This window comes from Kogia breviceps, chromosome 4 (assembly GCF_026419965.1).
Source record: "Kogia breviceps isolate mKogBre1 chromosome 4, mKogBre1 haplotype 1, whole genome shotgun sequence".
Classification (NCBI taxonomy): Eukaryota; Metazoa; Chordata; class Mammalia; order Artiodactyla; family Physeteridae; genus Kogia; species Kogia breviceps.
The window spans coordinates 91631206-91658326 of record NC_081313.1 but is presented as its reverse complement, the minus strand read 5'-3'; the positions used below and the strand labels follow the sequence as shown (position 1 = coordinate 91658326).

Here is a 27121-nt window from a genome sequence, read left to right as displayed (position 1 = left end):
TAAACTTAACGCTTTTACTTCTTTTAGTCTGACAGATGAGTACTTTAAAACAATAAACATTAAATGAACTAAGATAGAACAAAAGGAGATGGGCAATGCCTGAAATTTATAGTATAATTTGGTGTAATTTTATTATGCCTATTGTTAATAAGCTTTAGTAGTTATCTTTCTATTTAAATTTGTTTTCTGTCCTTTTATTTGTTGTTACTACAAACAGATTTTTAACCTTACTTTTGTGATATCTGTATTTCAGGCAAATCCTAAGAGAGAATAATTGCTTACAAACGTTATTACAACACTTGAAATCTCACAGTTTGACAATAGTCAGTAATGCATGCGGAACCTTGTGGAATCTCTCAGCAAGAAATCCTAAAGATCAGGAAGCATTATGGGACATGGGGGCAGTCAGCATGCTCAAGAACCTCATTCATTCAAAGCACAAGATGATTGCTATGGGAAGTGCTGCAGCTTTAAGGAATCTCATGGCAAATAGACCTGCGAAGTATAAGGATGCCAATATCATGTCTCCTGGTTCAAGCTTGCCTTCTCTTCATGTCAGGAAACAAAAAGCCCTAGAAGCAGAATTAGATGCTCAGCATTTATCAGAAACTTTTGACAATATTGACAATTTAAGTCCCAAGGCATCTCATCGTAGTAAGCAGAGACACAAGCAAAATCTCTATGGTGACTATGTTTTTGACACCAATCGACATGATGATAATAGGTCAGACAATTTTAATACTGGAAACATGACTGTCCTGTCACCATATTTAAATACTACAGTGTTGCCCAGCTCCTCTTCATCAAGGGGAAGTTTAGATAGTTCTCGTTCTGAGAAAGATAGAAGTTTAGAGAGAGAACGAGGTATTAGCCTAGTCAACTACCACCCAGCAACAGAAAATCCAGGAACCTCTTCGAAGCGAGGTTTGCAGATTTCTACCACTGCAGCCCAGATTGCCAAAGTCATGGAAGAAGTATCAGCCATTCATACCTCCCAGGAAGACAGAAGTTCTGGGTCTACCCCGGAACTACACTGTGGGACAGATGAGAGGAATGCACTAAGAAGAAGCTCTACCGCCCACACACATGCAAACTCTTACAACTTCACCAAGTCAGAAAACTCAAACAGGACATGTCCAGTGCCATATGCCAAAGTAGAATACAAGAGATCTTCAAATGATAGTTTAAATAGTGTCAGCAGTAGTGATGGTTATGGTAAAAGAGGTCAAATGAAACCTTCAGTTGAATCCTATTCTGAAGATGAGGAAAGTAAATTTTGCAGCTATGGTCAGTATCCAGCTGACCTAGCCCATAAAATACATAGTGCAAATCATATGGATGATAATGATGGAGAACTAGATACACCAATAAATTATAGTCTTAAATATTCTGATGAACAGTTGAACTCTGGAAGGCAAAGTCCTTCACAGAATGAAAGATGGGCAAGACCCAAACATATAATAGAAGATGAAATGAAACAAAATGAGCAAAGACAATCAAGGAGTCAAAGCACAACTTATCCTGTATATCCTGAGAGCACTGACGATAAACACCTCAAGTTCCAACCACATTTTGGACAGCAAGAATGTGTTTCCCCGTATAGGTCAAGAGCAGCCAATGGTTCAGAAACAAATCGAGTAGGTTCTAATCATGGAATTAATCAAAATGTAAATCAGTCTTTGTGTCAGGAAGATGACTATGAAGATGATAAGCCAACCAACTATAGTGAACGTTACTCTGAGGAAGAGCAACATGAGGAGGAAGAGAGACCAACCAATTATAGCATAAAATATAATGAAGAAAAACATCTTGTGGATCAGCCTATTGATTATAGTTTAAAATATACCACAGACATTCCTTCTTCACAGAAACCAGCATTTTCATTCTCCAAGAATTCATCTGGACAAAGCACTAAAACTGAACACATCTCTTCAAGCAGTGAGAATACATCCACACCTTCATCTAATGCCAAGAGGCAGAATCAGCTCCATCCAAGTTCAGCACAGAGCAGGAGTGGTCAGGCCCAAAAAGCCACCTCTTCCTCTTGCAAAGTTCCCTCTATCAACCAAGAAACAATACAGACTTACTGTGTAGAAGATACCCCAATATGTTTTTCAAGATGTAGTTCATTATCATCTTTGTCATCAGCTGAAGATGAAATAGGGTGTGATCAGACAACACAAGAAGCAGATTCTGCTAATACCTTACAAATAGCAGAAATAAAAGAAAACAGTGGAACTAGATCAACTGAAGATTCTGTGAGTGAAGTTCCAACAGTGTCACAGCACATTAGAACCAAATCCAGCAGACTCCAGGCTTCTGGTTTATCTTCAGAATCAACCAGGCACAAAGCTGTTGAATTTTCTTCAGGGGCCAAATCTCCATCAAAGAGTGGTGCTCAGACACCTAAAAGTCCACCAGAGCACTACGTTCAGGAGACTCCACTCATGTTTAGCAGATGTACTTCTGTCAGCTCACTTGATAGTTTTGAGAGTCGCTCAATTGCCAGCTCCGTTCAGAGTGAACCCTGCAGTGGAATGGTGAGTGGCATTATAAGCCCCAGTGACCTTCCAGATAGCCCTGGACAAACCATGCCACCAAGCAGAAGTAAAACCCCTCCTCCCCCTCCTCCTCAGACAGCTCAGACTAAGCAAGAAGTACCTAAAAATAAAGCACCTAGTGCTGAGAAGAGAGAAAGTGGCCCTAAGCAAGCTGCTGTAAATGCTGCAGTACAGAGGGTCCAGGTTCTTCCAGATGCTGATGCTTTGTTACATTTTGCCACAGAAAGTACTCCTGATGGATTTTCTTGTTCATCTAGCCTGAGTGCTCTGAGCCTCGATGAGCCATTTATTCAGAAAGATGTGGAACTAAGAATAATGCCTCCAGTTCAGGAAAATGACAATGGGAATGAAACAGAAAATGAGCAGCCTGAAGAATCAAATGAAAACCAGGGAAAAGAGGCAGAAAAACCCACTGATTCTGAAAAAGATCTATTAGATGATTCAGATGATGATGATATTGAAATACTAGAAGAGTGTATTATTTCTGCCATGCCAACAAAATCTTCACGCAAAGCCAAAAAGCCAGCCCAGACTTCTTCCAAATTACCTCCACCTGTGGCAAGGAAACCAAGTCAGCTGCCTGTGTACAAACTTCTACCATCACAAAACAGATTACAAGCACAAAAGCATGTTAGTTTTACACCAGGAGATGATATGCCTCGGGTGTATTGTGTAGAAGGGACACCTATAAACTTTTCCACAGCTACATCTCTAAGTGATCTAACGATAGAATCCCCTCCAAATGAGTTAGCTGCTGGAGAAGGTGTTAGAGCAGGAACACAGTCAGGTGAATTTGAAAAACGAGACACCATTCCTACAGAAGGCAGAAGTACAGATGAGGCTCAAACAGGGAAAGCCTCATCTGTAACTATACCTGAACTGGATGACAATAAAACAGAAGAAGGCGATATTCTTGCAGAATGCATTAATTCTGCTATGCCCAAAGGAAAAAGTCACAAGCCTTTCCGTGTGAAAAAGATAATGGACCAGGTCCAACAAGCATCTATGTCTTCATCTGGAACTAACAAAAATCAATTAGATGGTAAGAAAAAGAAACCTACTTCACCAGTAAAGCCCATACCACAAAATACTGAATACAGGACACGTGTAAGAAAAAATACAGACTCAAAAAATAATTTAAATGCTGAAAGAAATTTCTCAGACAACAAAGATTCAAAGAAACAGAACTTGAAAAATAACTCCAAGGACTTCAATGATAAGGTCCCAAATAATGAAGATCGAGTCAGAGGAAGTTTTACTTTTGATTCACCTCATCATTACACACCTATTGAAGGCACTCCATACTGTTTTTCACGAAATGATTCTTTGAGTTCTCTAGATTTTGATGATGATGATGTCGACCTTTCCAGGGAAAAGGCTGAATTAAGAAAGGGGAAGGAAAATAAGGAATCAGAAGCTAAAGTTACCAACCACACAGAACTAACCTCAAACCAACAATCAGCTAATAAGACACAAGCTGTTCCAAAACATCCAATAAATCGAGGTCAGCCTAAACCCGTGCTGCAGAAGCAATCCACTTTTCCCCAGTCCTCCAAAGATATACCAGACAGAGGGGCAGCAACAGATGAGAAATTACAGAATTTTGCTATTGAAAATACTCCGGTTTGCTTTTCCCGAAATTCCTCTCTAAGTTCTCTTAGTGACATTGATCAAGAAAACAACAACAACAAGGAAAATGAATCTATCAAAGAGACAGAGCCCCCTGACTCACAGGGAGAACCAAGTAAACCTCAGGCATCAGGTTATGCTCCTAAATCATTTCACGTTGAAGATACCCCTGTTTGTTTCTCAAGAAACAGTTCTCTCAGTTCTCTCAGTATTGATTCTGAAGATGACCTGTTGCAGGAATGTATAAGTTCTGCAATGCCAAAAAAGAAAAAGCCTTCAAGACTCAAGGCTGATAATGAAAAGCATAGTCCCAGAAACATGGGTGGCATATTAGTAGAAGATTTGACACTCAATTTGAAAGATATACAGAGACCAGATTCAGAACATGGTTTATCCCCTGATTCAGAAAATTTCGATTGGAAAGCTATCCAGGAAGGTGCAAATTCCATAGTAAGTAGTTTACATCAAGCTGCTGCTGCCGCATGTTTATCTAGACAAGCTTCGTCTGATTCAGATTCCATCCTTTCCCTGAAATCAGGAATCTCTCTGGGATCACCATTTCATCTTACACCTGATCAAGAGGAAAAACCCTTTGCAAGTAATAAAGGCCCACGAATTCTAAAACCTGGGGAGAAAAGCACATTGGAAACTAAGAAGTTAGAATCTGAAAATAAAGGAATAAAAGGAGGGAAAAAAGTTTATAAGAGTTTGATTACTGGAAAAGTTCGATCTAATTCGGAAGTTTCAAGCCAAATGAAACAACCCCTTCAAGCAAACATGCCTTCAATCTCTCGAGGTAGGACAATGATTCATATTCCAGGAGTTCGGAATAGCTCTTCGAGTACAAGTCCGGTATCTAAAAAAGGCCCACCCCTTAAGACTCCAGCCTCCAAAAGCCCTAGTGAAGGTCAGGCAGCTACCACTTCCCCCAGAGGAGCCAAGCCATCAGTGAAGTCAGAATTAAGCCCCGTTACGAGGCAGGCATCCCAGACACCTGGGTCAAATAAAGGGCCTTCTAGATCAGGATCTAGAGATTCCACTCCTTCAAGACCTGCCCAGCAGCCATTAAGTAGACCTATGCAGTCTCCAGGGCGAAACTCAATTTCTCCTGGTAGAAATGGAATAAGTCCTCCTAACAAATTATCTCAACTGCCAAGGACGTCATCCCCTAGTACTGCTTCAACTAAGTCCTCGGGTTCTGGGAAAATGTCTTACACATCTCCTGGCAGACAGATGAGCCAACAGAACCTCACCAAACAAACAGGTTTTTCCAAGAATGTCAGTAGTATCCCAAGAAGTGAATCTGCCTCCAAAGGACTGAATCAAATGAGTACTAGCAATGGATCCAATAAAAAGGTAGAACTTTCTAGAATGTCTTCAACTAAATCAAGTGGAAGTGAATCTGATAGGTCAGAGAGACCTGTATTAGTACGCCAGTCAACTTTCATCAAAGAAGCTCCAAGCCCAACCCTAAGGAGAAAATTGGAGGAATCTGCTTCATTTGAATCTCTTTCTCCATCTTCTAGACCAGATTCTCCCACTAGGTCCCAGGCACAGACTCCAATTTTAAGTCCTTCCCTTCCTGATATGTCTCTGTCTACACATTCGTCTGTTCAGGCTGGTGGATGGCGAAAACTCCCACCTAATCTCAGTCCCACCATAGAGTATAATGATGGAAGACCAGTAAAGCGCCATGATATAGCACGCTCTCATTCTGAAAGTCCTTCCAGACTTCCCATCAATAGGTCAGGAACCTGGAAACGTGAGCACAGCAAACACTCATCATCCCTTCCTCGAGTAAGCACTTGGAGGAGAACTGGAAGTTCATCCTCAATTCTTTCTGCTTCATCAGAATCTAGTGAAAAAGCAAAAAGTGAGGATGAAAAACATGTGAACTCTACTTCAGGAACCAAACAAACTAAAGAAAACCAAGTATCCACAAAAGGAACATGGAGAAAAATGAAAGAAAGTGAAATTTCTCCCACCAATAGTACTTCTCAGACCACTTCCTCAGGTGCTGCAAATGGTGCTGAATCAAAGACTCTGATTTATCAAATGGCACCTGCTGTTTCTAAAACAGAGGATGTTTGGGTGAGAATTGAGGACTGTCCCATTAACAACCCTAGATCTGGAAGATCTCCAACAGGAAACACTCCCCCAGTGATTGACACTGTTGCAGAAAAGGGAAACCCAAACACTAAAGATTCAAAAGATAATCAGGGAAAACAAAATGTGAGCAATGGTAGTGCTCCTGTACGCACCATGGGTTTGGAAAACCGCCTGAACTCCTTTATTCAGGTAGATGCCCCAGACCAAAAAGGAACTGAGGCAAAACCGGGACAAAGTAATCCTGTCCCTGCATCAGAGACTAATGAAAGTTCTATAGCTGAACGTACCCCATTTAGTTCTAGCAGCTCAAGCAAGCACAGTTCACCGAGTGGGACTGTTGCTGCCAGAGTGAGTCCTTTTAATTACAACCCAAGCCCAAGGAAAAGCAGCGCAGATAGCACTTCAGCCCGACCGTCTCAGATCCCAACGCCAGTGAATAACAACACAAAGAAACGAGATTCAAAAACTGACAATACAGAATCCAGTGGAACTCAAAGTCCTAAACGCCATTCTGGGTCTTACCTTGTGACATCTGTTTAAAAAGAGCTGGAATGATGAAACTAAGAATATGTTATGTGTTAATTACAACTGCTATGTAGAAATTTTGTTTCAACCAATATGTATAAAATAAATAACTAATAAGAACCTGCTGTATAAAAAATAAAATTCAAAAAAGAAATTTTGTTTCAAATGAAACTAAAAGACTGAAAAATTTTGTAAATAGGTTTGATTCTTGTTAGAGGGTTTTTGTTCTGGAAGCCATATTTGATAGTATACTTCGTCTTCACTGGTCATATTTTGGGAGGCACTCTTGATAGTTAGGAAGAAAATGGTAAAGCCAAGTATATTTGTACAGTATGTTTTTCATGTATTTAAGTAGCATCCCATCCCATCATCCTTTAATTATTGCTTGTCTTAAAATAACACTACAGATAGAAGATATGATATATTGCTGTTACCAATCATTTCTAGATTATAAACTGACTAAACACATCAGGGAGAAATTGGTATTTATGCAAAAACCATTCTGTTTTAGTCCTTGTGAGTCCATCTGACATCATAATCATGTGGCTGTGAAATTCACAGTAATATGGTTCCCAATGAACAAGTTTACCCAGCCTGCTTTGCTTTACTGCATGAATGAAACTGATGGTTCAATTTCAGAAGTAATTAACAATTCTGTGGTCACATGATGTTCATATAGATAGCTATAGTGTAACAACTTACACTATTTTGTGCTCAAAACAAACAAACAAATCTGTGTAACTGTAAAACATTGAATGAAACTATTTTACCTGAACTAGATTTTATCTGAAAGTAGGTAGAATTTTTGCTATGCTGTAACTTGTTGTACATTCTGGTATTTGAGGTGAGATGGCTGCTCTTTTATTAATGAGACATGAATCGTGTCTCAACAGAAACTAAATGAACATTTAAGAATAAATTATTGCTGTATGTATAAACTGTTACTGAAATTGGTATTTGTTTGAAGGGTCTTATTTCACATTTGTATTAATAATTGTCAAAAGGGCCTCTTTTAAAAGCTTATATAATTTTTTTCTTCAAATTCTATGCATTAAGAGTAAAATTCCTCTTACTGTAATAAAAACAATTGAAGCTGACTGTTGGCATTTAACCATTCCATGCATTGGCACTTAACCTTTCCTGAAAAAAAAGTGTTACTGTGTGATTAACACCAAGTATAATCAGCACTTTGCCATGCTCAGAAAATGCAAATCATGTTGAACTTCAAAGGTAGATTTAACACTATTAAGATATTCAAAAGACTATTTAGAAACCCCTGTCTGTTAAGGGAGACTTTGTTTTTGATAGGTAGGTTTGTAGAGTATGTGTTCAAGCTCCCCCTTCCTCACACAGCAGGGAGAGAATCCTTCAGGAAGGAAGATAAACTGCTAGAAGTATTTAAAAAGCTAACTTAATATATCTTCCCAGAATTTGTTTTCTAAATGATCAGAGGGTAAGGATGATGATAAGTGCTCACGTATTTGTTGAATAAATGAAAATTTATTTTTAATAATAAAATTCATGCACTCTGCGTTGGGGGGAAGGGAAAAGGTATTTGGATATAGCAGGATGCTGGGAAAGGGGGTGAGGAGTAAGCACATCTACCTGGTGTCTTTGAAATCACATCATGTAGTTAATTATCTACCCTTACCTGTGTTTATCATTTACAGGTCATGACTTTTTTAAAGTCATTTACTAACATGCCAGTAAATAAGTGCTGTGATTTGAAATAAGGCATTTGAATCCAAAGCCCATACTCTTTCTATTGCACCACTTTGCAAACACCTCAATTTACTGACCTTTGGAGTATATCTACATTTAAATTTTTGTCAAATTTTATCTGAATGAAATAGTTTGTAAGTAATAATACTAAATTATTCTGTTTTTCTCAAAGGCTGCCTTATCCAGCAGGGACACAGATATAGGTCATATTTCTTTCCTTTTCCTTTAGTCCTGATTTTCTATTTTTTTGAGTTACTCGTGCCAATTTTTATAAACCACTTCAAATACTTTTATGGAAAGAGATGGGATATAAGTCAATTAGAATAAAATCGCCTTTCTCAAGGAAGGAAACATCAATGCTGAAAATGAAAAAGGTGCCTTCCATATGCCAGAAAATTCAAGAATTCCGGTAGACAACGCCTACTGGGAGAAGGTGCAATCAGTCTGCATTGCCCATTGAGGAAAAAGTTGCTGTATGAGACCCTCTAGTTAGAGATAATGGCTCTGAATTAGTAAAGGAGCAAATCTCAATTCTACTTTTAGAACTTCACAGAGTGCTGCCATAAGTGATAGCAGGCCAAATATTCTCAGTTTATGCTTGTTACAAACGGCATACTAAACATACTGAGACCCGCGTGGGGTTGCAACGCATGTTAAGAGAAGTAGGGCAGTGCCCTGTTATCTTTGAACTGCAGCAAATAGCACTCCTAAGGCAGTGAGTGGTTTTCAAACTAGAGTGCATTTGATCTTAGTGCAAATCCAAGCTGGATTTGTTTATTGTTTGTGTGTTTTGTTTTTGTTTTGCGGTAGGCGGGCCTCTCACTGTTGTGGCCTCTCCCGCTGCGGAGCACAGGCTCCTGACACACAGGCTCAGCGGCCATGGCTCACGGGGCCCAGCCGCTCCGCGGCATGTGGGATCCTCCTGGACCGGGGCACAAACCTGCGTCCCCTGTATCGGCAGGCGGACTCTCAACCACTGCGCCACCAGGGAAGCCCTGTGTGTATTTTTTAAATGTATCCATACATTCATTCTGTAATGTTGTAATATGAAAACATGCTCAATATATGTCCTTTGTGGTTAAAAACAAAAAACAACTAGAGTGCATTTGAATCACCAAAAATGTTGTTAAGACACATGCCCACACTTTGTGATTCTGAGTGAGGCCCAAGAATGTGCAGTTCTGCCAAGTTCTCAGGTGATGCTGATGCTGCTGGTCTGGGAACCACACTCAGAACCACTGCCCTGTGTCACCACAGCGAAGCTCCTTGAGTGATTGCCTTCAGTTCCAGCTGCTCTTAACAACTGGACTCGACATGTGAGAAAGTATACCAAACTTCCCTCTCCTTTAGGCAGGAAAGATTTGAAAATTGAGCTATACAATCTGAGGTAGCCCATCGCAACTCCCAATAGTAGACAAATTTGCCAGACATAAATGAACAGGTAATTCTAAAGACAATGACTGTGTCTGAGGGATTGACTAATGTTCCTTTTGGAATGGTTATCAAAAAGGCAAAAATTTCAGCAAATACCTAATTTGGATTTGCAATAAGATCAAAAGAGACACACACCAAGAAAAGGGGAAAGAAAAGAGAACTTTGAAGTGAAGGCAGATTGACTTCAGATGAAAGAAAAATGCACCTGTTTTGTTAGTATACAAACAACAACCAATTAACTATGGCAAATTGGTATTTGAGAATAAGCTTTACAAGGTAACCTTGCACTAACAGGAAAGTTAATGAGAGGGAAATAATGAAATAAAAGATAAGCCCAAAAGAATGAAATTGCACTCTAAGTACAGTCAAAAAACTTTTTTTCCATAAACTAGTTACAAGGTTAACTGAAGGGATGAGTCTTGCTGGAGAAGGGAGCCAGTTGCACTATATCTGAATTCATGGTATCACAGGCTGTTCCTTGTATCTAAGATAGCAAAAGAACAGAGTCCCACAAATGCAAAAAGAAAATTTCCAGGAGCTGAAGAGTATTTCAGTAATCAGATCGTTCACACTTAACCAAACAAAAATAATTTTTCAAAAGTCTTGATGGTTGAAATAGAGTGTATAAATTATTTTTTTAATTTCTAATTCCTTCATATTATGCCGACTTTTAAATATTACTTTGTAGTGTTGAAACCTATTGACTTTGACTCCTATAAACACCAGGTCATTTTCCTGCCATTCTCCTCTGTTCTTTGGTCTATAAAACTATATTCTGGTTTTTGTTAGACCATTGATGCTTCTTTCAACCTGTATGTTTTTTTGTGTGTATAATGTTCTTGGTGCTAAATACACTTCTGATATTCAGGATAACTCGCTACATCTGTGACTATTTGCTTATTTTCTTGAAGTTATGAGACTGTTCCTTTTTTTAATTAAAACTACTCAGCTTTACGCTAGTGGAGGTGACCACTATATAAAGCAACAGTAGTGAAAAATGAACTATTGAGAATGTTGCACACATTACCTGCCCCACCTACACCACCTTTTGGAATCCAGACACTTAGTCTCACTGTTGGTCACTGAACCCCGTACCCAGTCTTTCCCTCCAACCATGGCTGTTTGCACCAGAGGCAGATGCCTGACCCAGGGGAGACTCATCATTAACTGACCAGTGACCAAAGACTTGTGAGGCTTGTCAAAAAAAAAAAAAAAGACTGGGCCAATTTTAAATAAGAGTCAAAGGAAATTTCTGCTTGGTGATTGAGTGCTGGAACTGAAAGATCGTGTAGAGTTAAGGCGGAGGTCACTATGATTGGCACCGTGAAGATAAAACTAAGAGAAAGTCAGTCACTAGAGAGAGAAGGAACAGATATGGGAGGGAGGCATAGAAAGCTAGTGAGAGACAGACAAGAGTCACTAGCTCCTTGTGTTACCTCAGTCCCTGCCGACTCTGGGGCCTAGTTCTACTTTTCCTTGTGTTTGGGGCATTTATGAACTTCTAAACCCACTTTATTCCTGAAGTAACTTGAAACTAACAGAAAACTCTTTAGACACATCTTCGTGAGGTTTTTTGTTTTTTTAATATAGAGAAAGCTTTCTAAAATCATCTGTGGGGAGAGAGGAATAGGCTGCCCACCAAAAAAAAAAAATAGGTTGGCATCAGATTTCTTCTCTGCAATATCAAATGCCAGAAAAGGAAAATAAAGCAATGGAACAATATATACAGCATTTGGAAGCAAATGGAAATATTACCTAAGAATTCTGAAACCAGCCAAACTAGCATTTAATTTATCTGGAATACTTGTATCATTTGGGATTCTTATTACAGTTATTAAGAACGAGACCTTCTCTGAAAGATGAGACATTCATTTAAGGAATCTTAGGTAGCTCACAGGAGCTGTATGAGGGCCAGAAAATCAGACTTGGAAACCACAGTGGAAATAATACCCAAACCATACTGTGAGACCGCTTCAAAAAGAACAAGTTGTTGCCCCTAACCTCTGGAACCCTCTGACACCACCCTCCCCATAAATTAAGATTCTGTGCAGCACTTGCTCCCTCACACTGCTCACTTCTGGATTGAAGTCTTGCTTGGGTGGACACGATTGGCGGAAGCTCTGTCACATGCCTGTAGAGTCTGGGGACGCTCGGTTGTTTGGTTTCTCCATTGAGGAAGCAGGATGCATAAGACATGAATTCTCCAAATCTATGAGGGGCATTTCTAAAGCACTGGGAAACCAGAATCCATGACGTACCTCTACGATAGTATTCTTGCTGCCCAAGCAATTTAAATAAATGGGAAACTATTAAGGAAATGGTTTGAGCAATAAAACCTTTAAACTTGAATAAACGTGTAAATAATTGTGGTTAATCTGATAATGAATCTCATTGTGAATGTCCATGTAACTCAAAACTGAAAAGATGAAATGCTTAATAATTTTAATAATCTTAAATTCCAGATTATTACAACCCAAACTGGGAAATGAGGGAGAGAAGATGTAAAAGCATGCTAAATTTCTCATCTTAAGTAGGCAGTGTCAAAAGATACTATTATACTCTTAACTTGGAAAAATAAAAATTCAATTTTTTTATTTAGTGGTAACCCTAATGTTAAAAAGAAAGAAAAATTTCCATCCAAATCATTAGTCAAAGATAACTAAGAATACTTGAACAAGATATCAAAGAATGGAGAAAATGGGAGAGGGAGAATTAGCCACAAAGAAGCATAAAATGACACAGTAATACCAAATAATGAGTGGATTGAGCATATATGGTAAAATAACCACTCTCAGGTTGGAGTCAAGTAAAAAAAAAAATCCTCCAATTATACGCCATTAGTAAAAGACACATTTTAAATGATCCAGAATGGGGACTTCCCTGGTGGCACAGTGGTTAAGAATCCAGCTGCCAATGCAGGGGACACAGGTTCGATCCCTGGTCTGGGAAGATCCCACATGCCATGGAGCAACTAAGCCCGTGCGCCACAACTACTGAGCCTGCGCTCTAGAGCCTGCGCGCCACAACTACTGAAGCCCATGCGCTCTAGGGCCCAAGTGCCACAACTATTGAGGCCCTGTGCTGCAACTACTGAAGCCTGCACACCTAGAGCCCATGCTCCACAACGAGAAGCCACCCCAAATAAGAAGCCCGCGCACCACAACAAAGAGTAGCCCCTACTTGCTGCACCTAAAGAAAGCCCCCGCGCAGTAACAAAGACCCAACACAGCCAAAAAAATAAAAATTAATTAATTTTAAAAATGATCAAGAATGTATAAAACTAAAAGCACAACCACTTTTGCACAGGCAAATGCAAAGAAAACAGTAAAGGTAAATTTATGTCAAAGTATAATTCTGGATAAAAGACATCAAACATAATGAAAAGAAGGTGAACATCAGTTATGACTTTCTTTAAACATCAAATGATAGAGCATCAAGTGTATGAAACAAAATTACAAACACAAAGGGATACTGACAAAAACCATGGAACCAGTGACACTGTCAGTCTTTGCCAGATGACTTCATCTATACAAAACAAAAGGAGAATTATTATTTAAAACCACAACTTCCTTCCAGAAAGGGTGGCTCTTGTTAAGGTAAAATTCACAAAAGGTCCTTTTCTTTAGCTGAGGACCTTTGGTGGGTTTGGGATCTGTAAAGCCAAGGCTGGAGTTTGAGTGGGAGGAGGATTCGAGAAAATCTCATAGGTGTGCTTAAGAGAGGCAAGAACTTGGGGTTCTTGGAGGACCCAGGATGGGGGCATTGAGGAACAGAGACAGGAAGACAAAAGGAAAGAGAAGGCAGAAAAAATGTAAGTCAAGGTCCTATGAAAACCCTGGTGATGCAGCAGGTAATGATTTTAGAGGGACATACACTATTTCAGTTGAGATCTAAGTTCTTTGCAAAATCTCTCTTCCAGTAGTAACAGATTCACTTGTTTTTAATTTTCAGAATCTTTTTTTAACATTGCAGTTATCTTCACCATCACATTATTAATAATTATTTGAATTCACTTATATATTAGATATAAGTGTTCACCACTGTTTCCCCTATATAGCATAGAGGAAACACTTTCTTCAAATCTTTATGTTAATATAATTTGGCTTGGCTGGAGTATGTCCTTAAATAGTTTTGTTTGTTTTTTCCCAGAAAAGCTAAGTTGGGAATATACTTTCTAAATCCTTGCTTGTTTAAAATTGTTTTTCTTTTGCCCTCAAACAAAGGATAATTTGGGTCACAACTTCAGTCACAGTTCATTTTCTTCAAAACTCTTAACTTCTAATGTTTACTGTGTCTAAGAAGTTCAACAGTCAGTCTGAGTTCTTTTCTCCTATAGATTACTTTTATTTCCTACCTTGGTGTTTTTAGAGTTTTGTTTTTATCGTTGAAATAAAGCAGTTTTACTAGCTTAAGTCCATGTGTGTGTTTGTTTCCACAACCTTATCTTTTAGTACTGCGTCTTTTCAATCTTGAGTCTTCAGCTCAGTAAATTTTCTCATGTTACGTCTTTTCAAACCAACCAGATCTACCAAAACAGTGCTCTCCATCAGACCCCAGCCAGAATCTTGGTGGTGCCTAAGTGGGGACCATACTGTCAGGAGTTCTTGGTGTCCAGAAGTTGCACTCTATTCCTCTAGAAGTGGAAGAACACCTGTCCTCCACTTTGGTATTTGGTGTAACATTTCCCCGTAAGAGTACCAGAGCAGTACTGCTTTGTGTTCAAATGCCTTAAAGGATTTGTAATGAAACAGGTTCACTAAAAGAAATTTTACTTACAGTCTACCCTCCTACACCAAGATATATCAATAGATATGAATCCAACAGAGGCTGGAGATGGAATGTAGACAAATCTTACTCATAAACACCACGTTGTGCTCTGGAATTCCCCCGTGACAGTTATCCTAGGGCAAATTCTCAGACTTCTGTAGAAACTGGTTTGGTTTGGTCATTGCATGAAGCTCTTTTTACAGGAATCTTGTGCACTTTAGAAAGAAGTAAGACATTTATATACATAAGCACCAAACTAATCCACCAAACTAAGACACTAGTACAAGGAAGATTGAGAGACAGGAACTGAGGGGATGTAGAAAAATCAGGGGCTTCCAGTCAGACCAGCTGGGTATTTATGCTCAGCCATCATTAACGTTGAATGGCGAAAATTACCCAGCCTCGAGGAGACTCAAGCCTTTGGGCAGATTTTTTTCGTTGTTTTTTTGTTTTTTCAGTTTTAGAAGAAAATACCTATTTTACCTTGTCCGGCTTTCTGAATAAACGGCCGCTGCGAAAATAGGAATAAAATTGTGTTTAAAGAATGGGATGCTCAAACAGTGCTTTGCAATTAACCTAAGGTATGTAAAAATACAGTGAATTTTAGGGTAAAGGTTTTGAAAAGTGTATAGTCAAATTTCTAACATTATACAGCACACTGAAATACAGGGCTTAGTAATTTTGCTAGTTCCATTTTTGCCAAGTTGAAAGCAAGCTGCAGGGCCAAGGAGCGGTTAAAGATTAAACATAAAGGGTATTTTCTTGCCTACTCTAACAACTTGCTCGGAACTCACAGATCACCCGCGGTGTGGAGCCCTACTCTAACTAAGGACGAGAGAAGTTAGCACCCTCCAAACGCAGTGTCAAATTAGTCAAGTAAGCGCGTGAAAACTCAGGCCAACTTCAGCGTCCGAGCAAGCGCCCCAAAAGCTGGTTTTGGCGAGATCTTGAGAAGCGAAGGAATTAGTAGCGTTCGTGGACACTCTCGCGAGAGGTTTCGACGCCACGTCAGAAACTAGAGACCCTGACGCCGAGCGACAGGTGCTGGAACAAACCGACGGTGAAAAGCGGCGGACGCATAGGCGCTTCGGTGGGCAGGACATCCGCCGGAAATGGGGTGGTCTGGGAAATCTCCGAGCTGAATTCAGGCCGGGTTTTTACCTGCAGGTTTGGCCTGAGGTCTGGGTGAAGATGGCTTGCGCTGCTACGCGGTCCCCGGCCGACCAGGACAGGTGAGTCCGGAGAGAGGAGAGGCCTTGCGGCGAGCACGCGGGTGTTGCGCAGCCTTCCCCAGCCCTGAGGAAGGCTCGCCGAGGGAGCTCAGCCCCAGCCCCGGGCTCCGGGCCTGTCCTCCGGCGTCCGTTCCTCCCTGAGGCCGGCTCCGCCAGGGCTGTTCGCAGGTCCCTAGATCCCAACTTTACCTAGCTCAGTGTTTATCTGTACGTGAGACAGAGGACTTTGAGTGCTACGTGGGCATGACGTTAAGTAATGACAGTGTGAAAAATCTGTTCTTTCAGTTGTTGGTACGTTCGGAAAGGCTCGTTTGAGTTCTTTCAATCCTTTAATACCTCTGACTCCGTAGTTTCTATGAGAGCAGGCCCCGCCCTCAGAAGCTTTTGACAGGCACCTGTATCTAACTGAACAGTTACGGCGTTGCTTCCTCCCTCCCTCCCTCCCTCGCTCTAGCAAGTGATGTTTTTTTCCATCTAAGGTAGTAAGTTAAAGTTCGCTTTTTAAATAGAGGGGAGGCAATTTAAAGAAAAAAAGTTAAGCACATAATAGTATAGAGAAAGAAAGAATTTTTGGAAATATTTCTCTAGTGATCCAGCTGGGCTTTTCCTGTGGCAGGTTCATTTGTATCTATCCTGCTTATTTAAATAACAAGAAGACCATAGCGGAGGGGCGGCGAATCCCCATAAGTAAGGTAAGCGGGCTGATACTTCTGTGTTTGAGGGCCTGGGGAGGTTGTATTGTCAGGGCCACAAAGGCTTCTTTTACTTTACTGCATTGTTTGGGGCATGAGGAGAACGGCAGCCAACAATTGGGGTGCTTTCGTTAATAATGGTGATGCAGGAGGGCACTGATTCATAACTGAAAGAATTTTTTAAGTGGTTCTTCATGAGCGTGCGTTTGAAAGAAGTTTGGGATGGAGCGTTGTAGGGTTTGCACGTTTTTGTTTTTTTAAACTTAAGATTATGACACTCTTTCCCTTAATAAAGGAAACCAGAATTATGGCATTGTACAATATGATATACAGGATGCAGCTGAGTTTTTAAACAAGACTTGCAGAAAATTCAGATATGTTGAGTTATACAGTTTTATGTCCATTATCATCGTCATCGTCTTCTTTTTGAGAGGGGTAAAGTTACTTTAAAATTAATACTTTTTTAAAAGAAAGTGTTTATAGTTTTAAAAGAGATGATTTCTCCCTTGTGCTGTTTCAGTAGAAAAATCCGAGTTCTTAGTTGGCCTGGTGGCTTAAGTTTAGAAAGTGCCTAGTGCCAAGTGACGGGGGCCTTTGTAGCTTTTCATTTTCAAAATTAATGTTATATCCTGTATTTTTTAAGATTAATTTACATTTTTAATCTAATGATGGATTTAAGGAACTTGGCCTGAAGCAGTACATTATCTTTGTGTTATTTAATATCTCTCATTTTACTGCTTAAATGTGTAGAGGAAAGTCTACTTTGCTGCTACAGCGTAAAAGAGAAGATGCCTAAGCACTGATGCAGAATAATGCCTAACATCAAGCCACATTGACAGAGGCCTCTGGAAGCAAGCTCTCGAGATAATTTGGAGAATGATTGAATTGTTTTTAACTTTATTGATTTATAGCATACATATGGAAACATACATAAATCTTAAGTGTTTATTTTGATTAAATTTCATAAAATGAGTACACATGGGTAACCAAGCACCCAAATTTTAAAAAGAACACGTTACCAGCACTCAGGAAGATTCCTTTATGTCCCTTCCCAGTCTCTGTTCCCTCCACATACACTCATTACAAAGGATGACCCCTGCCCTGACTTCCGATACCATAGATTACTCTTGCTTGTTTCTTATTTTGTTTCAGTGACATTACACGCTGTGTACTTTTATGTCTGTCTGATTTCAATGAACATGAAGCTTAAGAGGTTTCAGCTTACGAGTGCTTATACCCTGCATTTGTGAGTGTAGTTTGTTGAATCTCATTGCTCTGTTGTAGTTTCCCGACAGTAGCACCACCAGCGTTTTGAGCCAGATGATTCGTGGTTGCAGAGGCTGTGTTGTGCTGTGCTGTGCTATGCTATGCTATGCTATGCTATGCTATGCTATGGGGGGTTTAGCGGAATCTTGGCTTCTGCTCACCAGAAGCCAGTGCCCTACCGCATCCTAGTTGTGATGATCAAAAATGTCTCCTAGGGGCTTCCCTGGTGGCGCAGTGGTTGAGAATCCGCCTGCCGATGCAGGAGACACGGGTTCGTGCCCTGGTCCGGGAAGATCCCACATGCCGCGGAGCAACTAAGCCCGTGAGCCATGGCCGCTGAGCCTGTGCGTCCAGAGCCTGTGCTCCGCAACGGGAGAGGCCACAACAGTGAGAGGCCCGCATACCGCAAAAAAAAAAAAAAAAAAAAAAAAAAAAAAAAAAATGTCTCCTAGCATTGCTGAATGTCAGGGGGCAAAACTACCTTGCTGAAAGCCACTGCTCTGTACTACTGCATTGTGTGTACATACCACAATCCAGCCTACTATTGATGGATAGTTGGGTTGTTTCTAGTTTGGGGCTATTAAAAATAGTGCTATTGTGAACATTCTTGAGATTGTCTATTTTGTATTTTTCCTTGATGCATACCTATAGCAGTGGAATTGCATGGCCATAAAAAATGCATATACTTAACTTTAGTAGATACTGCCAAACAGTTTTCTAAAGTGGTTGCATCTGTATTATGTAGACTTCTTGAAAAAAAGACCCTTGTGGCAAAGACAGTTCCTAGCATATATTTATTTAATAGACAGATGTGTCCATCAACGTGTACCATTAATGACTACAGAATTCTGAGGGCTACTGGAGGAGCCAGAAAGGGTTCTTGGTGATCAGGACAAACACTGCTCCTCATTAAGCAATGGAATCTCCATTAGCCATACTAAACTTTGTCTATTCTGAATATAAGGTTGTTATACCTTATAATTTGCTGAGTATGGAAACTAAAGAGTAAATACAGACAGAAAGAAAGAAAGGAGGGAGGGAGGAAATGGTTGCATCTGTAATAGTTGTTTAACCAGTATTAACCGTGTGAAGTTTATGTTCTCTTGGAAGCGAGGTGGATACACAAGTATGAATCAGTGTGAGTCCTAGGAATTTAAAAATTACAATCGAGGGCTTCCCTGGTGGCGCAGTGGTTGAGAATCTGCCTGCCGATGCAGGGGACACGGGTTCGTGCCCCGGTCCGGGAAGATCCCACATGCTGTGGAGCGGCTGGGTCCGTGAGCCATGGCCACTGAGCTTGCGCGTCCAGAGCCTGTGCTCCGCAATGGGAGACGCCACAACAGTGAGAGGCCCATGTACCGCAAATTAAAAATAATAATAAATAAATAAATAAATAAAAATTACAATCGAAACAACTGTACCTAGTAAAAAAATAAATAAAGGGAAACCTAGGATTTTGGTATGTGTTTTGATCATAGTATTTGAAATGATTTATACAACAATGTAGCAATATCCACTTAAAGCTGAGCTATTTAGTGTTTTTGTTTTTAACTTTTCAGGCTGTTGAAAATCCTACAGCTACAGAGATTCAAGATGTATGCTCAGCAGTTGGACTTAATGTATTTCTTGAGGTATGATATGGTTCTTTGTTCACTATTTTCCATACTCATCTCATTGACATAATTTTCTTAAAGCCTGTTTTTATTTATTTCTTTATATTAGAAAAATAAAATGTACTCTAGAGAATGGAATCGTGATCTTCAGTACAGGGGCAGAGTCCGGGTCCAGCTCAAACAGGAAGATGGCAGCCTCTGTCTTGTACAGTTCCCATCACGTAAGCTTTTTTTAATGACTGAATAAAGTTTGGGATAGGTTACTCCTCTACATTGCCAAAAATGTTCTAACACTGACCTTTTGACAGGTCAAAAACATAATTTGCATTCTATAGATTAATTTAGAAAAAGGGCTACTGCTGATGCAGAGAGGTAAACAGTGCTTTTAACTTCTTTTAAGTTAAGGACCTTTTAGAATGTGATGAAACCTACTAATCATTTCTCCAAAAACAAAAATTGTTGCATGAACATTTTATAAACCTCTGGAAGTCCCATCATTGTTCCCAGGTTAAGAATGTGAAATTGTTAAATGGTCATACATTACTGCTATTTCAGATCCTAGAGACCCTTGAGGTCTGTTATTCATTGCTATCAGTAAATTTTAAAAGCCATATTGAGGGCTTCCCTGGTGGCACAGTGGTTAAGAATCCGCCTGCCAATGCAGGCAGGGGACATGGGTTCAAGCCCTGGCCCGGGAAGATCCCACATGCCATGGAGCGGCTAAGCCTGTGTGCCACACTACTGAGCCTGTTCTCTAGAGTCCACGAGCTACAACTACTGAGCCCACATGCCACAACTACTGTAGCCTGTGTGCCTAGAGCCCGTGCTCCGCAACAAGAGAAGCCACTGCGATAAGAAGCCCGTGCACCGCAACAAAGAGTAGCCCCCACTAACCACAACTAGAGAAAGCCCACGCGCAGCAACTAAGACCCAACGCTGCCAAAAAATAAATAAAATAAAGAAATAAATTTATTAAATAAAAAAATAAAAAGCCATATTTAGGGAATTCCCTGGCAGTCCAGTGGTCAGGACTCTGTGCTCTCACTGCCAGGGGCCCGGGGTTCAATCCCCAGTCAGGTGGGGTGCTGGGTGGGGTGGCCAAAATAAATAAATAATTTTAAAAATTAAAAAAAAGCCATATTGAGTGAAAAACGCAAGAGATATGCATAGTGTGGTGCCACTTAGGTATACATTTAAATACAAAATATTACTGTTTATTGATTGATGTATATGTAGTATTGCTTATTGACATATATATAAACATTTTTGAAACGGACTGGAAGAAAACACCAAGTCTTAAGGTAGTAGTTAACCTAATGGCGAGTAGGGGGTGAGGAGTGTGGTCAGGGGTGTGATGGTCAGAGTAGATTGTAGCATTAGCTCTGGTGTTTTATTTCTTAAAAAACAACGAGAAGCAAACAAAACAAACTTCAGTATTCCAGTATATTAACTCGGCATATTGGGAAGATGAGTATTTATTTACATGTAATTCTTTACTTTTCTGAATTTTTTATTTGTAAAAAATATGTTCTAGGTTTTTTAAATGGAGCTGTTAATTTATTTCTTGACACAGTAATCCCAAACTGACAACTGAATTGTTTTTAATTGAATTAAAATAACTGGTTATTTTTCTAACATAATTATTTGGTTATTAATATCTACCAAAACCTGTCAGGATTGGTAGATATTTCTAGAAACTTAAGGGTCTGACTTGAGAATGACAGGTAGTATATTCAGTGTATTTTTTCTTTTCTTTGGCATCTTCCTACACTACTTCTTACAAGTCAAAAGACAAAAAAAAAAAAAAGAAAAAGAAAAAACCAACCTTTTGCTTTGACTAGTTAATAACAGAAGTAAAAATTACAGTTGAAAAGATGTTGCTTCCTGTTTCCAGTAAGAAAGTAAAAAGAACAGAGATGAACGACTGGTGTGTTGACAGCAGTCACTGGAGCTGGAGGAGGTGGTTGGTGCCCAGAGCAGGGGTCACATGGGCCTAAATCATTTGGGCATGTGAGTGACATAGCTTAATGACATGGGTGTTTGCTGTAAGACTTAGAGGGCCTGTGCTTCCTAGCTTAAGTTACAATGATATCCTGACTCCGTTTCCAGCTTGTTATGTTTAGATATCTTTTCCTTTGATCTTCAAGTCAATTCCTAGGACCAAGATCAAATTTTTTATTTCAAATAAAGTGTTCTAAATTTTTATTTTGTTCATTTAAATATTTCAGCGTTGTTCTTAATACGTTTTCTCCAGGAAAGGTCCCCACTTGAGCAAATCATTGTCTTCATAGTCATTTGATTTTTTCTTTTTAAATTCTTATTTTCTTGATGTGGTGATGATTTCTTAAACTTTATGATTTTCAAGTTAACGACCTTTTATGTCTTATTTCTCAGATTATACACTAAGCCTAACTTCTTGTTCCTAGGTAAGTCAGTAATGTTGTATGCTGCAGAAATGATACCTAAACTGAAAACAAGGACACAAAAAATAGGAGGTGGTGACCAAAGTCTTCAGCAAGGAGAGGGAAGTAAAAAAGGGAAAGGAAAGAAGAAGAAGTGACCTGGTATGAGAATCAAGGACGTGGTACTACTGTAAGAGACATGGAGGTTTCTCATTTGTATCTGAGAGAAACAGAAGTTTTCTGTTTGCATCATTTAACTGAACTATGAACATTTGTGCCTCCCAGCTTCAGCATCAGAGTTGACAATGGAATAAACTTACATCAGAAGTATGCATCCAGCTCTTAGGCAGTATAAAAGAAATTTTTTCTTTTTGCCTTTTAATGCAGAGTTTTTGTGAAAGAAAGAATCATATTTTAAAATGGACAGTGGACTCTACCATAAGTTACTTGAAATCCTATATCTGTTTGTCCTCTGTGTAAACATGTTTCAGATAAATGAGTTTAATAAGATTGGAAGTACACATTTTGTTCATCTTTTAAGTTGAAATTTAAGTTAAATGAAATAAATTTCAAACTGACTTTTCTAGCTTTTACTTATGAACTAATTAATGCTAGCAGAGGAGATAAAGAGAAGCGTAGTGTGAGCCTAAAACCAGAAGAAAGTGGTTAAATCCTTATGGAGGTCTATGAACAGGCAGTCTGTAGATCATATTCTTTTTTTTTTCTTTTTACTTGGAGTATAGTTGCTCTACACTACTGTGTCAGTTTCTGCTGTACAGCAAAGTGAATCACCCACACGTATACATATATCCCCTCATTTTTGGATTCCCTTCCCATTTAGGTCTCCACAGAGCACCAAGTAGAGTTCCCTGTGCTATACAGTAGGATCTCATTAGTTACCTGTTTTACACGTAGTAGTGTGTATATGTCAATCCCAATCTCCCAGTTCATCCCACCCCCCCTTCCCTCGTGGTATCCCTATGTTTGATCTCTATGTCTGTGTCTCTCTTTCTGCTTTGTGTATAAGATCATCTATACCATTTTTTCTAGATTCCACATATATGCATTAATATATATTTGTTTTTCTCTTTCTGACCTCACTCTGTAGATCATATTCTTCTACTCAATTATTGTAATTGAATTGTTTAATCAATTACTAGTTTGTTAGCATATGGAAAGTCATGGAGTTTAAGCTTTAGATTTGCTTATTGTGTAGACTTAAGAGTATTATTTTAATTGGAGTTCTAAAATTATCTATGCTTTAGCACCTTGACATAAACATTTTTTCAAGAAATTAAATTGGATTGGTGATTCTGACTTTATTCCAAAGCACTGTTCTAAAAGTGGTGATTTTGTGTAAAATTCCAGCCATATGTTTTTGTCTACTGATCATCTCTTGGGGAACTGCCTTCCCTGACTCCATATGCTTCTGGAAGGGCAGTTAATTATAGGACTGCATCCTGACCACAGGATATGACCCAAGCCAGGCCAATGGATTATTTCTCACAAATATTAAATCTGGAGTAGAAACACAAGTACAGATGGTGATGGGAATTGTTTACAAGTTTGAGCTATCCTGATTCCTGTCTTCCTGAGGCCTGGTATAGCTCTTCTGTGAATCTTATGAGCTCCCTATGTCCTTGTTTAAATCCCCATTTCTTTAAGTTTTTATTGCTTGAGATCAAACAATTCCAAATGATTACAGAATAAACAAAGCCAGACTTTCAGAGCTTTAAAAGGGGTTACACATCCAGGCTGTATGAGATGATCCATTGGTATGCAGGAAGAAGTATTAGAATTGCTACTTAGGTTTTTTTCTCTCTAACGACTTCTGTTGTTAATACGTTTTATAGTGAACATAATAGTACAGCAGTTTAGGGCTTCCCTGGTGGCGCAGTGGTTGAGAATCCGCCTGCCGATGCAGGAGACATGGGTTCGTCCCCTGGTCCGGGAAGATCCCACATGCCGCGGAGCAACTAAGCCCGTGAGCCATGGCCGCTAGGCCTGCGCGTCCGGAGCCTGTGCTCCGCAACGGGAGAGGCCACAACAGTGAGAGGCCCGCATACTGCAAAAAAAAAAAAAAAAAAAAAAAAATAGTACAGCAGTTTACATATCAGACTTATAAATAAATACAGGGGTGCAAAACATGATTTAGAGAAGCCCTCTTTGGGGAAGTGTATCACTTAGGAATGTGTTTGGCTGTGTAACAGAAAACAATGAGGGACTTAAGCAGAAATTAAATTTTTTCAAATAACATGAAACCCAAAGGTTATTATAGGTGTTGGTTCAGTTGCTCAGTGATGCCCTCATACCTTTCTACTCCACTATCCATGGCATGTTTCTAACATCCTTAGAGTTGTCGCAAGCTTGTAAAAGGGCTGATACCAGACCCGACATTGTATCAGAGTTCCGCATCTGTCCACCCTTAAAAGGAAAGCCAAAGATTTCTCAAAATCCCTCCTGGCCAACTTTCACTTAAGTTTCATGGTCGAGAACTCTGGCACAAAGTGAAATACAGCCTTTCAGTCCTGATAGTAGAGGCAGCCAAGGAAGTGAGTAGTTGAGAGTGGATACTGGGGCAGTCAACTTAAAAGATTTGTTAGAGAAAGATGACTAGAATCTAAAATTCTTTTACTTATGGGGCAATAGGATTGTCAGAAAAGGTTTTACAACTATTGCTGTAACATATTGCTGTTTCTTCATCTTGCTGCAATCAGTGAATAATTAACTTTGCTTCTTTCCCAATCAAGTGAAAAATAGGCTCTTCTCTAATGAGCAAAATTGAGCATTTATTCATATGTTGAAATGTCATTTGTATTTATTTCAGTGAATTATGTTCACATCCTTTGCCCTTTTTTTTAAGGACTTTATTATTATCAGTATTATACTTGTACAAAATTTAAAGAGCCAGCCAGTTTTAATAGTTTCAATTTTAGGCATTAACTTCCATCTGTAGAAGAGGATGATTTCGTTTTCCTTCCTTTACCCCCAACACATGCATGCATCTTTCCCATCTTCCCTTCTACCACTGTATTTTATAATTTTAATAACTATTCAAAGTTTACATTATTATCCTATATTCCATTCATAGCTGAACTATGTAGTACCTTTGCTGTTCAAAATTACGGTCAGGGATCCAGCAGCACTGGGCTCCCCTTGGAGCTTGTGAAAAATGCAGAATCTCTGGCCCAAGCCCAGAATTCGAATGCATTTAGGAAGATCCCCAGCTGATCTCCAGAAACACTCTCAAGTATGCTATGGTTATTTTTTATTTCTTTGGGGCTAATTTTTTTTCTTTTATTTGCTCAGTTTTCTGAATATTTGTCACTAACTCAGCCATAAACTATCAGTTGTCAAGACGTCCTTACAAATAGTTTGTTCACATCAGATAGTTTATCTTTTTTGTTTTTTAAAAAATTTTATTTTTGGCTGCGTTGGGTCTTCATTGCTGTGTGCAGACTTTCTCTAATTGCTGTGAGCAGGGGCTACCCTTCGTTGCGGTGAGCAGGCTTCTCATTGCAGTGGTTTCTCTTGTTGTGGAGCATGGGCTCTAGGTGCACGGGCTCAGTAGTTGTGGCACACAGGCTCAGCAGTTGTGGCTCATGGTCTCTAGAGCGCAGGCTCAGTAGTTGTGGCGCATGGGCTTAGCTGCTCTGTGGCATGTGGGATCTTCCCAGACCAGGGCTCGAACCCGTATCCCCTGCATTCGCAGGCAGATTCTTAACCACTGCACCACCAGGGAAGCCCAAGTAGTTCATTAATTTCATCCTTTTAAAGAAGTCTCTTCTGGAGCCTTTCACCTGCCTCTAATCTCTACTAGTTACCCTTTCCACCCAGTGCACAGCTTCATTCAGGGCTCTCTCTTCACCATCATTCAGAGTGTGACTAGCTTCACTACTTTGCTATTTTTGGATATCCTGTATTTCTGCATGTTATGTCTTCTTTCTTGAGTTACTTCTTTGTTTTGTGTAGCGCATCTTCAGGATCTTCCTGGTGAAAATGTAAGGGAGGTAAATGTTCTTAGACCTTGCATATCTGAAAGTGTCATCATTCTACCCTCACACTGTTTGGCTGGGTATAGAACTAGAATTGGAAATCATTTTATTTCAGAAGTCTAAGCGCATTGCTTCATGGTCTTCTGTTGTAGCCATTCTGGTTCATGATCTATCGTGACTCACATTTTTCTTACTGAAACTCAGATCTCAGTATTCTTAAATATCACAATAGTGTGCTTTGTGTGGGTCTTCTTTTGTCTATTGTACTGGGTACCTAATGGGCCCTTTCATTATGGAGACTTGTGTTCTTCAGTTCTGGGAGATTTTCTTGAAAATTTCATTGATGATTTTTCTCCCCTTTCTGATCTTGAAATTGCTTTTTAAAAAAAATTAGACCAACAGCTTTATTGAAAGATGAGAACAGAGCCCCTCTTCCCGCAGGGTCCTGGTGGCATCAGCCTCAGGCTTTGTGCATCCAGCCATCCTATAGCCGGAGAGCTGATCTTGGAATTCCTTATTTGAATATTGGACCTGCTGGGCAAGTCCTAAAATTTTCTTATCTTTTTCTCTTCTTATTTCCATTTCTTTGTCTTTATGTTCTATTTCCTAGAATTTCTCAGCTTTATCTTCCAACCCTTCTATTGAACTTTTCATTTTTCTTGTTATTTTCAACTTATGTAAGCTCTTTTGTCATCTAAATGTTTCCTTTTTCTAGCATTCTATTCTTATTTCATGGATGTAATTTGTTCTTTCTTAGAGGGTATGGTTTATATCCTTTTACTTCCAAGTCACTTTTTTAAAAATTGTTTTTATTTAGATCCCTGTCATATTTAAGTGACTTTCCTTAATTTTTTATTTAAGAGTGAAAGACCAAAAAAGTTGATTGGAAGTTCTGAGCACATAAGAAGGGCTTGCAGACTGTGAGTTTCACTAAAGGGATATCTGGCTGAGACATTTTGGGGGAAACTTCCAAGATCAGAGGTGTTTTCTCTTAGGCTGATGTGCTTACCGAGAGAGAAGTCTAAGAAGCTTCTAGGAGGATAAAGATCTGGGCGCCTAGTGGGAGAAGGCAGGGTGGGGCTAATGGGTCTCAGCATAGTCGCTCAGTCCTGTTTTTAATGCAACTTCCCTCCCTTAACTCTGCCTGTGTCCCCTACTCCAAAGATCCTCTTAC

At 39.6% G+C, this 27121-nt stretch overlaps 2 protein-coding genes across 21 annotated transcripts in view; both read left to right on the top strand.

Annotated features, from left to right (window-relative positions):
- The window catches only part of APC (APC regulator of WNT signaling pathway), a 152299-nt gene extending 144537 nt beyond the window's left edge, over positions 1–7762 (top strand). For all 19 annotated transcript variants that reach the window (XM_067031441.1, XM_067031447.1, XM_067031444.1 and 16 more), the window contains one exon: positions 254–7762. In XM_067031441.1, the coding sequence (XP_066887542.1) occupies positions 254–6839 (6586 nt within the window). In that variant the 3' untranslated portion in view covers positions 6840–7762. The remainder of the gene's footprint in view (positions 1–253) is intronic.
- Positions 7763–15600: 7838 nt separating this feature from the next.
- On the top strand, positions 15601–25176 carry SRP19 (signal recognition particle 19). 2 transcript variants are annotated; one of them, XM_059062184.2, is made up of 5 exons: positions 15601–15979; positions 16596–16671; positions 19497–19568; positions 19660–19771; positions 21977–25176. In XM_059062184.2, the coding sequence occupies exons 1-5, from the start codon at positions 15939–15941 to the stop codon at positions 22108–22110; spliced, it is 435 nt and encodes a 144-aa protein (XP_058918167.1). In that variant the 5' UTR covers positions 15601–15938; the 3' UTR covers positions 22111–25176. The 2 variants fall into 2 exon arrangements, with proteins under 2 accessions (XP_058918167.1, XP_066887535.1); XM_067031434.1 differs by lacking the exon at positions 16596–16671 and having other exon boundaries at positions 15849–15979; positions 21977–24021.
- Positions 25177–27121: the final 1945 nt, after the last annotated feature.